Raw genomic sequence first — 16581 nt, 5'->3', positions numbered from 1 at the left:
ACAGATGCTGGCATTGTCATGTTGAAGTTGGGACATTAGATCACCTTTTATTCTATTGTCCATTTATTTTATCATTCTGGAAATCAATTTGGCCTCAAATTAATAGGATGTTAGAAAACCCGGTAGCCTTGACATATGATACTATTTTATTTGGAACAACTATGAGAGCAAGAAGTCAAATTTCGTCAAGTAACAACAAACTTCTGTTTATTTTAACTGGAATAGCAATACAACAAATAACATATAATTGGAAAAAATATGACAGGTTAAATTACAATTTCTGGTGGAATTCTGTATGTCATATATACAAAATGGAACTCGCCATTGCAACGCAAAAAGGTTATGTGAGTAAATTTCAAAAAGTCTGGGGACCGTTAACAGATTTTTGTAATGAATGATTAACTTTTCCCATGATAAGATATTTGATTAGAGGGGAATGGGGTGGGATTTTATTTCTGATTATTACATAATATATCAATATTTGAATGAATTCACAATAAAGTTGATTTTATGTATTATTGAATTGGGAGGGAGGGAGGGGTGGGGGATTATTATATTCAATAAGAATTATATAAATTTAGGTTTCTTGCAAAATATTTTAACTTTATATAATACTAATTTTCTAAAGAAATGTTAAATTTGATGCTAATATATGAGTTAATCAAGTGTGTATATTCAAGTTTCTTATGAGTTTATTTGATACACTTGTTGTAACATAAGAAAATGAATAAAGATTTATAAAACAAAAAAAAAATACTCCACAAATTTATGAGCAGGTGCGGAGGACGCATTTTTAAACAAATGTAGTTTATCCTTGTACTCCTTATGTATTTTTAATCACCTATGGATATGTTTGTATGTTTATTGTTCAAATGATTTTATTTATTTCCCCAAATTTATTTTTGTTATACGCATTGAAAATATTTCATATTGCGTTTAAATCAAAATCTCAATAAACTTGAAACGAGTGCCCGTGAGATTGTGGGAGGGTTAAATACTCAAAACTTAGAAGAATAACAATTTACTTAAAGTTTTTGCTTCGCCAGCTTTCTGGTATCTTTACATACAGTGGCATACCTAGCATATATAACACCCGGGGCCCATCATTTTTTGGCACCCCCCCTATCTGTACGAAAAACATGATTTTTAGTAACAAGCCACGTCACACATGAGTACCTAGGAAAAGGCAGCATCTTACATATTGCAGTGAGCAGTACATCAATACACCCATTGTAAAACTAAACAAGCCAGACCAGCACAGATCAATCCTACACCATCAATCCTAACAGAAAACCATGACTTTCGAACACACAGAACACAGAAAACACCTTCGCCTAGTATGGAATATGTCATCACAAACTAACCCCTTACTCTTTTACAAAACTGTAGTGTGGATTTTAGCTACAGTGGTAACAGCCCTGACGCTCATAGAATTCTGAGCATCAGAGCTGCTACCACCACGGCTGGCGCTAAAAAACGCTCCACAGTTTTGTAAAAGGGGGGATAAAATAGAAATACACAGCTTCAACGCTTTAGCTCAGGGGTGCCCAAACTTTTTGGGTTTGCGAGCTACTTTAAAATGACCAAGTCAAAATGATCTACCAACAATAAAATTAAAAAACACAAAGCACACTATAGGCTGAGAAAATGTTAATTATCATTCCTATTCTGGGTTTTTTTCAAAGAGGTCAAAGCAGATGACTCTATGCATTGTCACCTCAGTAACAACCATACAAAAATAGACAAATATACCTCCCTTCCTTTTATTAAACCACAATAGCAGTTTTTAATGCAGGGAACTGCGCTAAATGCCCAGCGCTGCTCTCGACGCTCATAGGCTCCCTGCGCTAAAAAACACTATTGCGGTTTAGTAAAAGGGGGCCATAGTGCAAAATATAGACAGCATATATAAATTCAGCCACATTTTGATCACTAAATTTAAAATAAAATCATTTTTCCTACCTTGTCTGGTGATTTCATGAGTCTCTGGTTGCACTTTCATCTTCTGACTGTGCATCCAATCTTTCTTCCCTTCTTTCAGCCTGTATGCTTCCTCTCCTCCAGACCTCATTCCCTCCCCCAACTTTTTCTTCCTCTCGCCTTGCCCTTTCTTTCTTTTTTTTCCTCTTGATGCCCCCTTTCTTTTTTTCTGTTTCCCTTCTGTCTCCCTGCCTGCCCCCTTTCTTGCTCCCTACCCTCCACAAAGCCACTGCTGCCACCATCGGGGTAAACAGGCTCCAAAGCCACTGCCGCAACCATCGAGGGAAACAGGCCCCAAAGCCACCGCCGCAACCATCGGGGGAAACAGGCCCCAAAATCACCGTCGCAACCATCGGGGGGAAACAGGCCCCAAAGCCACCGCCGTGGCTGCCCCAAGTTCTCTCTGCTTCCCCCGACGTCAATTCTGCCGTCGGAGAGGAAGTTCCGCCCAGCAAGGCAGCGATTGGCTGGCCCGAACTTCCTCTCCGACTACAGCCTTAGGGGATGTGCACAGCCGGAGCGGACCGCCCCCCCTTGGTAGCCACTGAAGACGTGGCAGCGGCTCCTCTCACGAAGTCCGATGCAATCGGGGATCTTGAGAGGAGCCGCCGCTGCATCTTTCAACTTTGGAAAATACAGGCCGCTGCTGCCACTTCCTCTCACCTCCCTCGAGTGAGCGACAGGGGAAAGCGTATGAGCGACGCCACTGAAAATAGTGAGCGATCGCTCATGTGCTCACCTTAGAGGGAACACTGATGTGTGTGGCGCAGTGGTTAGAGCTAAGGCCTCAGCACCCTGAGGTTGTGGGTTCATATCCCATGCCACCCCTTGTGACCCTGGGCAAGTCACTTAATCCACCATTGTCCCAGGCACATTAGATAAGAGTGTGAGCCTACCGGGACAGATAGGGACAAATGCTTGAGTACCTGTATGTAAATCACTTAAGATTATAAATGGTATATAAATACTGAAATAAATAAATATACATTCCTGCCAGCAGACAGAGAACTACCGGTTTATACTGGCTGTCGTGCTCCCATTCAGTCCACACAGTTAACCAGTATTTCCATAACAAATCAATAATACAACTAATTCCCCCTCAAAACCAAGAAAGAGAAAGCAATAGTTAACCAACAATTCATAGGAAATGAAGACAGAAGGATGAAACTCCCTAGCTCTTGAATCTGCATGCTTTCTTCACCAATTCTCTTCTCCAAACATGGGCAGGTTTCTGGACTATTCTGAAGAGACAATGAGGAAAGAGAAATTTAATTCTTACCTGCTAACTTTCTTTCATTGGGTCCCTCTAGAACAGTTTACATGACTGGGAAGTACCAAAGCAGCAGCTAACAAGGGAAGAATCCAGACAAATCTGCTGTAAGCACGCTTGTCCCAAACACTGCACATCCAAACTTGTAATGCTTGCACAAAATATTTTAACAATAATCAAGTGGTCATTCTATAGATTCCGTGAGAGGGCCCTAAACCATTTTCTACCTGCGAAAAAAACTTGACCCCTAGTAGAAAGGGCTTTCCGGGCACAGGGTACCAGGCAACTCACGTGATGTATCCATTAGGAGTTCCGTACCCATTTTGAATCGCACTAACCCGAAATCTCTTCAGACACTCCCGCCGTATCCCCAGGATACTTGAGAGAAACAGTCCCAACAGACTCTGGAACCAAACCCCACAAATCAATCTGCTCACTCGATTCACTAGTAAACCTCAACTCCCATCAGACCAATGCACTCAACAATGAAACTTCCATAGTAGACATCAATTCTGGAATCAGCTGTAACCTGATATGATGTATTAAACACACATGTTTCCTAGAACTATATAGAGCCTTTGTCATACTAAGCCTCCATCTATGTATCTTCTCCTACTTATATTCATAACTTCCTTGTATGAAAACCACTACTCATATGTATCTTGTGACCACTTTCTACAAACCCAGGAATGGACTGTAATCCAAAATGATGTGCAAAACCCTAATAGAACTGTATATTTTGCGTTATATTTACACCCTATCTTCTCCTAATCATATCTTACTCCTTCTATATAGACCTCTAGTCTAACTTACACTGTGTATTGATGCCCCAGTCATTAGTAGTGATATAGAAGTTCTCAATAATCATAATCACCTGCAAATGAAACCACACACCACTGAAAGTATTATGTGTGTAACTCTACAAGCCATACTGAGCTCTTCTGGATGGGCTAAAAAACCCAATAAATAAATGTGGCCTTCAAGGTGAGCACTGCCACCTCAAATGACTGCTTTAGCAGAACCTTCATTTGATGCTGCAGATCCTTCAGGGCTTCCCCTGGATTTACGGGAACAGAAGTCTTCTTGGTTATTGCCGAGACTATATATCCTCCTTTGGGAGGTGCAAGCTTTTCTTCCTCTCCACTGGAAGTGGACCTCTCAGCTGTAAGACCTGGATCCAGGGTTCCCTCCCTTCCTGCAACCATCGAGTGTTGCTACTGCTCTCCTCAGAGTGGCTGTGAATACAGCTTCTGCAGGACCCCATGTTCTCCAAACAGCATTAGATGAAATTGCCGCTGATCGACTGCACCACCTCTATTTCCTGTACTATTCCCTGTCAATAGTTACATTAATACAAACAGTGCTGCGCAAGCCAATGGCTTGGACAGAAACAGCTCCAAGAGAGAACTTACTTCTGCAAGGAGGGAGAGAGCCTGAACGCTGTACACTGACGGAGCAGAGGCAGATACCATAGAAGAGTGGACAGCTGAGCCATCTATGAAGAAAGAAAAGCACAAAAGCTTATATTTTTTAAAACTCTACAACCTTCCATTTCATTTCAGCATCTTCAAAAATATATACAATGCAAAGGTTGACACATCAGAAGGCAACTATCAAAAACTATTTACTAAGCTTGACTGAAAACTACCTTTTCCTACTCAGATGAAAGTATGTGCCAAGTTGCTCGTAGCTGGAGTTGGGGTAGAGAGGCTTTTCTGAGATGTGTCGGGGGACAATCAGCACCTGTATGACGTTTACTCCACTTTCAAATGTCCACGTTACACTGCCCTCAGCTAGCGCAGAGTACATGGGCAATTTTAGCGTGTGCAGTTTGAAGGTTTATTGAAAATTCTTTTTATTGGGTTATTAGAATAACAAAATTCCATAGAACAATTTGCAGCATAACCGATAACAGTTTTATTAAAAACAGTTATGAGGCTGCTAATTTTCAAAAGGAAAGCAATCCAGATTGTGCATTGGAGCAGAATTTGAAAGGAGAACTAAGGTGCCCACAGACATTGTGAACAAAGTGACAGCTCCCACAGGAAGGTAAAATTATGGTCATACCTGTTAATTTTCTTTCCTTTAGAAGCAGCAGATGAATCCAGAGACTAGTGGGTATAGCTCACATCGACCAGCAGGTGGAGATAGAGAACTGATTAACAGTTGGCCTTAAAGGCTGGTGTTCCTTCAGTTAATTCAGTTATGCACTTTGCCCAAGCACCCCGAAAGGAGAATGAGCAGCCACAAACTCCATTCCAGTAACAAATTTGTCTTTTTCTTCTGAATACCATTGATATTTTCCCTCTTTTTATTTTAATTGAATTGAAAATTTTTTTTTTTTTTTTTTTTTTTCAGTCCTGAAAGAATACACTTACCAACTATAGCCCCGGCTACCCTAATGACATAAACACCCTACACCGAGCCCGTGCACTTGGGGAGGGGCTCTGGATTCATCTGCTGCTTCTAAAGGAAAGAAAATTAACAGGTATGACCATAATTTTACCTTCCATAGCAAAGCAGCAGATGAATCCAGAGACTAGTGGGATGTAGCAAAGCAAACTCAAACTGGGTGGGACGCCAATGCCGCCTCCGCCAGCACTGCAGCGCCAAAACTCGCCTCTGAACGGGCCGCTACATCTAACCGATAATGCTTCGAAAAAGTATTCCCTGACGACCAAGTGGCCGCCCGGCAAATCTCCTCTAATGACATCCCCCCGGACTCCGCCCAAGATGTAGCCAAAGCCCGAGTGGAATGAGCATGAAGATGCTCTGGTACCTTCTTCCCTGATAACACATACGCCGAAGCAATAGCGTCCTTGACCCAACGCGCAATGGACGCTTTAGACGCCGCCATCCCTTTGTTTTTACCCGCGAACGCGACAAAGAGATGGTCCGACCGGCGAAAATCATTCGTCACCTCCAAATAATGGAGAAGCATACGGCGCACATCCAGTAGCCGTACCGACAAAAAACGCTTCCCCCAATCATCCTTCCTGAAGGATGGCAGGAACAAACTCTGGTTCACATGAAAGGACGAAACAACCTTAGGCAGGAAGGACGGCACCGTCCGCACCGTCACTCCAGTCTCCGAGAAACGCAAAAAGGGTTCCCTGCAAGAAAGCGCTTGCAGCTCCGATACTCGCCTTGCTGAAGCCATCGCTACCAAAAAAACTGTCTTTAGTGTGACATCTTTCAACGTGGCCGCTGACAGGGGCTCAAAAGGTGCCCCCTGCAATTTTCCAAGGACGAGCCTAAGGTTCCAAGTTGGACAAATTCGCTTAACCGGCGGCCTGATATGTTGAACCCCCTTGAGGAATCGCACCACGTCCGGCTGTGATGCGAGAGCCGAGCGAGCCACCCGGCCCCTGTAACAGGCAATGGCCGATACTTGAACCTTTAAAGAGTTATATGCTAACCCTTTTTCTACGCCCTCCTGCAGGAACGCAAGAATAGCCGGCAGAGAAGCATGGAAAGGCGCAATTCCGTGTCTTCCGCACCATGCCTCAAAGACTCTCCAGACCCTCGCATAAGAGGCTGACGTTGAAATCCTCTTAGCCTTAAGCAGGGTAGAAATCACCCGTTCAGAATAGCCCTTCTTTTTCAGCCTTGCCCTTTCAATAGCCAGGCCGTAAGACCAAAGCGGCCCGGATCTTCCATTAATATTGGACCCTGAGTTAGCAAGTCCGGAGTTACCTGGAACGCTACCTGCTCGCCTACCGACAGCAGCATCAGATCTGCGTACCACGGCCGCCGTGGCCAATCCGGAGCCACCAGGATTACTCTGCCTCGAAAGCGAGAGATGCGTTGCAACACCCGCCCTATCATGGGCCAAGGTGGGAATACATAAAGAAGGGAATTCGGAGGCCACGGGAGAGCTAATGCGTCCACCCCCTCCGATCCCTGATCCTTGCGTCGGCTGAAGAACCGAGGCACCTTCGCATTGCGGGAAGAGGCCATGAGATCCATCTCTGGCAACCCCCAACGACGGACTAGCAGGCCGAACGCTCGAGCCGACAACTCCCATTCTCCCGGATCGAGAAGAGTTCTGCTGAGGAAGTCCGCCTGCACGTTTTCGTGCCCTGCAATGTGTGCCGCCGACAGAAGCGGAACATGCAGCTCTGCCCATTGAAACAAATGTCTTGCCTCTTCGGCTAACTGCGGGCTCCGGGTCCCCCCTTGCCGATTGACATATGCGACTGCCGTGACACTGTCCGAAAAGATCCTGGTCGGTCTTTCATGAACTAGGGCCTGAAGCGCCCGCAGCGCTAACCGGATCGCTCTTAACTCCAACAAGTTTATGGGCCATTGAGCCTCCTGGGAAGACCAAATTCCCTGCACCGACGTCTGCATGCACTGGGCTCCCCAGCCCTGCAGGCTGGCATCCGTTGTCACTACCACCCAATCCGGTGTGGCCAACGGCATGCCCCTCCAAAGATGCAAGTCCTGGAGCCACCAGCGCATGCTGTGAGCTGCTCGAGGACTCCACTGGAGACGCACATTGTAGTTCAGAGAAGCTGGAGACCAGCGAGAGAGCAGAGACTGCTGTAAGGGCCTCATGTGGCTCCGGGCCCAGGGAACCACCTCCAGAGTCGCCACCATGGAGCCCAGCACCTGTACATAATTCCAAACCCGAGGTCTGGGTGACCCGAGAAGGAGGCGAATTTGAGCCTGCAATTTCTCCCCCCGATCTCGGGGTAGAAACACCTTCCCCAGAGCCGTATCGAACCGTACCCCCAGATGCACCAAAGACTGCGATGGGGCCACAACACTCTTGGGAAAGTTGACAATCCACCCCAAAGACTGAAGGAGAGAGATCACTCTCTGCGTCACCGCCCAACTCTCCTGCCGGGACGAGGCGCGTATCAACCAATCGTCCAAGTAAGGGTGTACCCGAATCCCTTCTTTGCGTAGAAAAGCGGCTACTACCACCATGACCTTGGAAAAAGTGCGGGGGGCCGTCGCCAGGCCAAAGGGCATAGCCCGAAACTGGAAATGTTGGCCCAGAATCGCAAACCGCAGATACCTCTGGTGCGGAGGCCATATCGGAATATGGAGGTACGCCTCCTTGAGATCGAGAGACGTGAGGAACTCTCCCGGTCTTACCGCCGCAATCACCGAGCGCACCGTTTCCATTCGGAAATGGCGCACGCTGAGGAATCTGTTGACCCCTTTGAGATCCAGCACTGGTCTGAAGGACCCCCCCTTCTTTGGAACAATGAAGTACAGGGAATAAATACCGCGGCCTACCTCTTCCGGGGGCACCGGTACCACCGCCCCCAGCTCGAGCAGCCCCTGCAGTGTCCTGCGGACCTCGGCTCCCTTGGCCGCACCACGGCACGGGGACACCAAGAAAGAATCTACGACGGGAGCGGCGAATTCTAATTTGTACCCATCGCGAACAATGTCCAATACCCATTGGTCTGACGTGACTTTGGCCCACTCCGCCCGGAATGCCGAAAGCCGACCCCCTAAGGGCAGGGCGGAGGGAGCCAAGCCCCCGTCATTGTGGAGGGCGACTGGCTGGGGTACGGGCTGACTGCCCTGAAGAGGGTCTCGCCGTCCGAAAGGAACTTCTCTGCTGAAACCGAGGTCTCAAAGCAGAAAACGGGCCAGATGCAGACCTGGAAAAAGGCTTACCAGCCCTGGCCCGCCTAACATCCCGGAAACGCGGCCTAGACGATGCGGCCTTTACCGGGGGCCTAGCCCTGTCCTCCGGCAAACGCTGCGTTTTGGTATCCCCAAAATCCTTTACCAGTCTATCTAACTCTGCTCCAAACAATAAACCCCCTTTAAATGGGAGTCTCACCAGTCGGAGCTTGGATGCCGCATCGGCCGCCCAATGACGGAGCCACAAGGACCTGCGGGAAACCACAGATAGAGACATCTGTTTCGCAGACGCCCTAATAATATCATACAAGGAGTCCGCCAAATAAGCCAAGCCGGACTCCAAATCAGCCAGTTCCGAAGGGATAGAACCTCCAGACTCCAGCAAATTATCGGTCATCCCTTGTGACCACTGCAGACAAGCTCGCGCCGCGTAAGAACTGCATATTGCGGCCTGTAAGGTAACTGCAGCCACTTCAAAGGACATCTTTAGGGATGCCTCAACCTTTCTATCCTGTGCATCCCTAAGTGTCACGCCCCCTTCTACCGGCAAGGTAGTTCTTTTAGTCACCGCTGCCACCAGAGCGTCCACCTTAGGCAATCTAAACCTATCCAGTTCGGTCGGAACGACCGGATATAAGAGTCTCATGGCTCTTGCCACCCGCAAACTGGCCTCCGGCGCCTCCCATTGCGCCGAGATCAGCTCCTGCATGGCCTCATGGACCGGAAAGGCCTTAGACGGCCCACGGGTACCTGCCATCAAGGGGTTACCAGACCCCGTGGCATCCTCCTGAGCAATGTTCAAACTCTGCAAAGCTTTTGTAATAAAAGAAGAAAGCTCCTCTCTATGGAACAACCGGATAACCATAGGGTCATCCCCCTCCCTACCCGGGATACTCTCCGAGTCCCAATCCAAGAGCTCCCCTTCCTCCAATGACTCACAGCGCGAACACCGCTGACTAACTTCTTCAGCCATCCCCCCTCGGCCTGCCAAACAGCTCCGACGCGATTTTTTTTTTTTTTTTTTTTTTACACACGCGGCGAACGCCGCCCAAAAGACGACTCCGCCCCCCAAGACGCCCGGCACCCGGGAAACGCGACCACACTCAAAAAAGGCAAAGAAAACACTCACCCGGTCCGCCGCTTACCCCCGAAGCCAGGCACTCGTTGGTAAATGTACTGGAAGCCGAGTTAACCACTGCCCGGCTCAGTACTAGCAGGAAGGCTCTAAATTTATTTTTTTTTTTTTTTTATACTGGAATGAAGAAGCCAGCCAATATCCTGCACCTGGAAAGAAACCCCTCTATCCAACGGAGGGGAGGGTGGAGCAGGGACCTGGGAGGGCCCAGGTGTACCTCCCAAAGCCGGCACCAATCAGCCAGGCACCCCCACCTACTGAAGAGAACTAGTCTCAACAGAGGAATCCTAACGGAACACCACTTCCATCTATCCTGCAGCAGGCAGAGACCAGGAGCTAGAAGTATAGCTCCCACCCTGCTGGGAGATAGAGCAAAACTGAATTAACTGAAGGAACACCAGCCTTTAAGGCCAACTGTTAATCAGTTCTCTATCTCCACCTGCTGGTCGATGTGAGCTATACCCACTAGTCTCTGGATTCATCTGCTGCTTTGCTATGGAAGGAAGTGATGTCAGCCTGAAAGGCAGCCTGATTCTTGGGCTCCTACCTCTAACCTGTAAAAGTAGCAAACATCTTACTTCATCAGTTCTGTTTCGACACTTGAATCTTCTATCTTGGTGTTATCCGTCTGCATCAGGTCTCAAAACCTGAAATCAGGGGGGGGGGGAATATTAAAGAATCTCTCCAATAGATCTCCATCTTTTCCATCTTTTCTTTACAAGGCTAAGATGTGCATATCAGATCAATGTCTCAAATGTCATTATTGTCCAGCAACTCTTGGCCATCAAATTTGGACTTGTGTACAGGTGCAAGACTTTTGGAAGCAAGTTCATCAACAAAATTTGGCACTATACATTTGAGCTTCATCCAGCACTATTATTTACTATGGAGTCTCTTCCAAGATCTGCTCCAAAAGGCTTTCGGAGCTTCTTAGAATGTGCTGTTTTGCTAGGAAAGAAGGTGATATTGCAGAGCTGGATTTCTTCTGAGTCTCCTACGCTTGCGCATTTTGCTGCTGCAGCAGGCTTCCATGGAATGATTATTATTGTTATCTCTGGACACGATGCCAGGGTGTACATTTTGTTCTCGTTGGGAGCTTTTTTGGTTAAACTTGATGCCTAGGGTGCGTAGCATTTGTTAAATGCATGAATTTCTTTGATTTGTGACACACTGGAATAGGGTGTTTCTTTTGTTAGTGGGTTTGGGATTTGGTTGGGTGGGTGGGGAAGAGAGGGATGGGGGGTTGGGAATTGTGTATTCTTTGTTGGGTAGTTTTTATTATTTTTTCACTGTTGATTTGGTTTGTAAATTTTATTGCTACAAAATTCAATAAAATATACAGTGGTACCTTGGTTTACGAGCATAATTCGTTCCAGAAGCATGCTCATAATTCAAAGTACTCGTATATCAAAGCAACTTTCCCCATAGGCCATAATGGCAATGCTGACAATTCGTTCCAGAACCCAAAAGGTGCCGAGGAAGTGGTGAGGGGTCTGTACCTACCGGGTGTCGAGTCTCTAGTTAACACCTCCTCTGTCCACCAGCCGCTGGAGAACCCCACTGTGCCGCTTCGGGGGGATGCCTCGTCTGTCCACCAGCTGCTGAAGAACCCCTGAGCCCACATATCGCTGCTTCAGGGGGATTCCTCTTCCGCCCGCCGGCCAGCCTTCCATGCCGGGTGCCTTCTGCATGTTGGAGAGCCTACGAGAGCCCATGCAGCCAAGTGCCATCCCACCTGCACATTGCATATGATCACGCACGTCGATGATTGACGTTGTGTGTGATCATACACAATGTGCAGGTGGGACGGCACTCGGCTGCGTGGGCTCAGATAGAGGCTCTCCAACATGTGGAAGGAACCCGGCGTGGAAGACTGGCCGACGGACGGAAGAGGAATCCCTCTGAAGTGGTGCTTCCTGCAGCTGTAAGTGCTCGTTTATTGGGGCAGTGCTCGGTTTGCGAGACAAAAGTTTGCCGAGTGTTTTGTTCGTCTTGCAAAACACTCGCAAACCGCGTTACTTGCATTCGAGGTTCCACTATATTTTGAAAAGAATCTTTCCAACAATTTTGAAGGACTGAAGGAGAACAAACTTCACAGCCTGATCCATGGCCCTTATAACCTGCTTGTGTTCAGGAGGCATTTTTCACCTGACGGTTTGGCTGATGAAGAAGATTCTGTCCAGATCGGCTTAGTAAAGGGTATGGGACTTAATATACTGCTTTTTCTATGTGATTTTCACAATCAAAGTAGTTTACATGGGGCAATGGGCAATGAAGTGTTAAGTGACTTGCCCAGAGTCAAAAGGAGCTGCAGTGGGAATCGAACTCACAACCGCAGGGTGCTGAGGCAGCTGCTCTAATTACTAGGCCACTCCTCCACTAATAAGTCTGAAAAGAATGTTTAAGAAATGCTTTTCCGATCTTCAGATGGAATTGAAGGATATGAGAGGGGAACCAGCCTCATGGATCGATACCTTGTATAAAGAGAGACGTGGAAGACCTCGGGGTGCTGCAGAGTGAAGCGATATTGGTTTTGCAATCAAAATACACTGCCTTGACTACGCAATTTGAGAATTTACAATATAAGATGTACGATATTGAAAACAGAGGGCACTGAAAGAATCAGTGTTCCAGGGGTATTCAAGAAAAAACAAAATCAAGAAGATGTCTCCTTGATAATGCAAAATTTATGCTGTCAGCTGTTCGGCTACAATGACATCATTCCTGCTATCGAGCTTGAAAGAGCACACTGAGCACTCAGGCCAGCTATGGACAATCGCCTTTGTGATATAGTAGGCACTTCATTTGTTTTGGAGGAAAGCAGGATACACATTTCAAATCTGACATATTGTAATCACAAAACAGAAAAAAAAATTATTTTTCTACCTTTTGTTGTCTGGCCATTATTCAAGTCATGTTGGGCCCAGGCTCTGGATGTCTTCTGATTGCTCACTTGCCAGGGTCTCCTGCCCATTTGTCGTTTCCTTCTTTCATCTCTGCCTGTTGGTTCAGGCCCAATCTGTACATGTTCACCTAAGACTGCTCCACTTGTTGCATTAAAAAAATCCACAGCATTGACAATTGAAAAGAGAACAGAAAAATTATGGGATCAGAGAAGAAGAAGGACAGGACAATTTGCTGGTGGTTGACAGAATACCAAAGATCCCATTATTGGTTTAAAGGCTTTGTTAGCCTCTGGCCCGCTGATCCTACCCTCCCTCCATCCCGGCTTCATCTTCAAAGCAGCCTGCATAGGATCGGTGGTCGGCTGTAGCGAGCCTAGCAGGCTGCGTCGGTCTTCGCAGCACATTCCCTCTGCCGCGCTCCCTCTCCTCCTCTAATGTACAGCAGAGGGAACGTGCTATGGAGGCCAACACAGCCTGCTAGGTTCGCTATAGCCGACTGGCGATCCTATGCAGGCTGATTTGAACAGGAGGCCGGGAGGGAGGGAGGGTAGGATCAGCAGGCCAGAGGCTAACAAGGCCTTTAAACCAATAATGGGATCTTTGGTATTCTGTCAACCACCAGCAAATTGTCCTGTCCTTCTTCTCTGATCCCATAATTTTTCTGTTCTCTTTTCAATTGTCAATACTGCTGATTTCTTCTTTCTTGTGGCAGAGGAAGGTGCTCGTGAAGAGCAGCAGCAGCGGTTCGTGCCGGCAGGCCAGCTTAAGTATAAATTGGGAAATGTCCGGCAGGCCAAATTTTATCACACTGTGGGCCAAATTTGGCCCGCAGGCCAGAGTTTGACATGTCTGCCATAGGCCATTATTGAGATGGCTTGGGGAAATTCACTGCTTATTCCTAAAATAAGAGGCAGATGTTTTCTCTTTCTCCTATTGGGGTGAAAAGGGAAGGAAAAAGAGCAAATTAAGAAGTGGGGGATGGGAATGGACTTAGAACCATTGAATCCCTAGTAAAAAGTAAAAAAGAAAAATTAGCATCTCCAGTTCAACCAGAAATCAGTGCCACTAGACAGGGAGCACACAGGTCTATCACTGCTGGAGATAGAAAAATACTGAGTGTGGAGCCAAAAATTGCCCTCTTAGGTTAGATCCTATAAACTTGAATTCACTATCTCCAACATGCTGGTGGATGGACATAAACACACACTGGGTCTGGTGAGGGTGCCAAGAAATGTCATGCTTTACCATGAAAGCATTGCAGCCTGTGAAATATTTCATTCAGTACAATTCAGAAGAACAAAACATACCACAGAGATCATCTTCAGTATCAGTCTCATCAAAATGAATCTGTGGCTGCACTTTCACCTCCAGGTTCCTGCTCAGCCAGCTGGTCTGTTCCAAAGAAGAGCCTGCAACATTTCCCACAACTTCTAGGATCTTCTGGGTCACTTCCTGAAACAGAAAGGAAAATAAACCTATGCCTTTTCCCTTTTATCCCTGTGTTGCATGAAATTGAGATGGATAACCTGGACATACAGATGGATAAACTGGACATACCGGCCTCACTTGTGTATGCTGGACACTACAGACATTTTTAACCTATATTTTCCCATAGCCTAAACCAGCTTTCCTTTCAGATGGAACAGCCTGTATCTTGCTGTCTGTGAACACATGTATCCTTTGAAATGCTAACCCAGCTGGCCTTTGCTGCAAAGTTCTTGTCTCCATTCCCTGCTGGGAGGATATTTCTCCAAGGTTCTGCTGAGCTGTTATCAGTGCTGTATGACTTCACATATGCAAGGCACCCTGGAAAGCCATAAAACATTCTTATCGAGCAACAATCCCTGCAGGATAATGGGGGAGTAGAGATGGAGAAGCCTGAACGAGCCTGGTAACCAGGCTGGCTGTCTGTCTGCAAATTATGGGAATCAGGCACAGCTGGGGTGCTGGAGGTCACCCTTGCCAACTTTCTGCATACAAGGACGCCATCCTGAAGACGTACAGCGTTGTAAAACCACAAATTAGCATCTGCAAGGTGATAATTATTGTATTTCGCTGAATGTCCAGCACTCTTGATTGTAAACCGCCTAGAAGTCCCATGATTGTGGCGGTATAGAGGAATAAAGATAAAGGATCTCAGAGATGGAGGAAGAAAGTTCATGAAGAATTCTCTGTTTCTGCACGGGCCCCTCTACTGGGGGGGGGGAGTGAGAGAGGCGTGGACTGGGGGGATGGAATAGTTAGGTATACATTTTTGTACCAATAGGGAAGTACATGACCAGAGTTCGGGGATGTGCTTTTTGAAACAAAGGAAGAATTTCTCTATATAACAATCCACGAATCACAGGTAAAACCAGAGAGAAATTCACTTGGGTATGCCAGCAGGGACATGCTAGCCCCCTGCTCGGCATATGGGTGTAGGTTCTACTCGCCCTTGAATATTCTGAACTGACAATATATATGCTTTTGCTGCTGTAATTTTGTAAGTCTTTATACTAACAATAAAAATATTGTCTTTTGGAAAATACAATGCCGTCTCGTAGTCATTCCAATGAGGTAAAATAAGCAGCATTTACTTCAAAATACAGAGTAACAAGAAGCTATGAGGCAATAAAGGGGATCACATCAAAGATGAGGTGACTCTATGAAGAGCCCAAAAAGCAAAAAATTCTGCAGCTGAGCCCCCAAGATTAATGTCCATTGCAAAATGTCCCTCCAGTGATTGTTTATTTTATTTATTTATTCAATTTTCTATACCATTCTCCCAGGAGAGCTCAGAACGGTTTACATGAATTTATTCAGGTACTCAAGCATTTTCCCTGTCTGTCCTGGTGGGCTCACAATCTATCTAATGTACCTGGGGCATTGGAGGGATTAAGTGACTTGCCCAGGGTCACAAGGAGCAGCGTGGGTTTGAGCCCACAACCTCAGGGTGCTGAGGCTGTAGCTTTAACCACTGCGCCACTCTAGAAATCAAAATGTAGTAAAAGTGAGCCAAGTCTAGAACAATCAAGTCATTGTGACATCACTGATGAGATTAGCTCATAGGCATTGGTTGAATGAGGCATTGTGATGTCACAATACCAGCTCTTCACACTATTTATTTATTCAGTTTTCTATACTGTTCTCCCAGGGGAGCTCAGAAAGGTTTACATGAATTTATTCAGGTACTCAAGCATTTTTCTCTGTTTGTCCCGGTGGGCTTACAATCTATCTAATGTACCTGGGGCAATATGGGGGGGGGATTAAGTGACTTGCCCATTATCTCACATTCAAAGAATGAACTTTCAAGTTGTTCCAGCTACAGGAGATTACTAACTGCTGAGCTCTCGGGATGATTAAACAGAATGGGCAATTGAACAGCCAAGAACACCAAAATGTGTCCATTTTAATTTACAGGTTACAATTTATTAAAACTTTATATACCACCTGGCAATTAATTAGCATGTTGGTGTACAATATAAAAATCATTAGCCCAAATCAATCTTTTTTTTGGTAAATTTGTTAATTTATCTTTTACCCAAGAGACAAAGATGTAACTGAGGAAAAAAGCAGATTTTGGGGACACATATGTGAATGCCAATTCCACAAATCTATTTATTCAGTCCAAACATTTTGCAACCACATCCAAATATAATTTCAGAAAATATGGGGCCAGTGTCAAACACAATGCTCAGGTC

The 16581-nt window shown here is 46.2% G+C and overlaps 1 protein-coding gene across 2 annotated transcripts in view; it reads right to left on the bottom strand.

Annotated features, from left to right (window-relative positions):
• The window catches only part of DOP1B (DOP1 leucine zipper like protein B), a 245892-nt gene that overhangs the window by 42811 nt on the left and 186500 nt on the right, over nucleotides 1-16581 (bottom strand). For both annotated transcript variants that reach the window (XM_033947781.1, XM_033947782.1), the window contains exons 27-28: nucleotides 14209-14353; nucleotides 4663-4745 (exon numbers count right to left, since the gene is read on the bottom strand). In XM_033947781.1, the coding sequence (XP_033803672.1) occupies nucleotides 4663-4745; nucleotides 14209-14353 (228 nt within the window). The remainder of the gene's footprint in view (nucleotides 1-4662; nucleotides 4746-14208; nucleotides 14354-16581) is intronic.

This window comes from Geotrypetes seraphini, chromosome 6 (genome assembly GCF_902459505.1).
Source record: "Geotrypetes seraphini chromosome 6, aGeoSer1.1, whole genome shotgun sequence".
In the NCBI taxonomy this organism is placed as follows: domain Eukaryota; kingdom Metazoa; phylum Chordata; class Amphibia; order Gymnophiona; family Dermophiidae; genus Geotrypetes; species Geotrypetes seraphini.
This window is presented reverse-complemented; position numbering and strand designations above follow the sequence as displayed.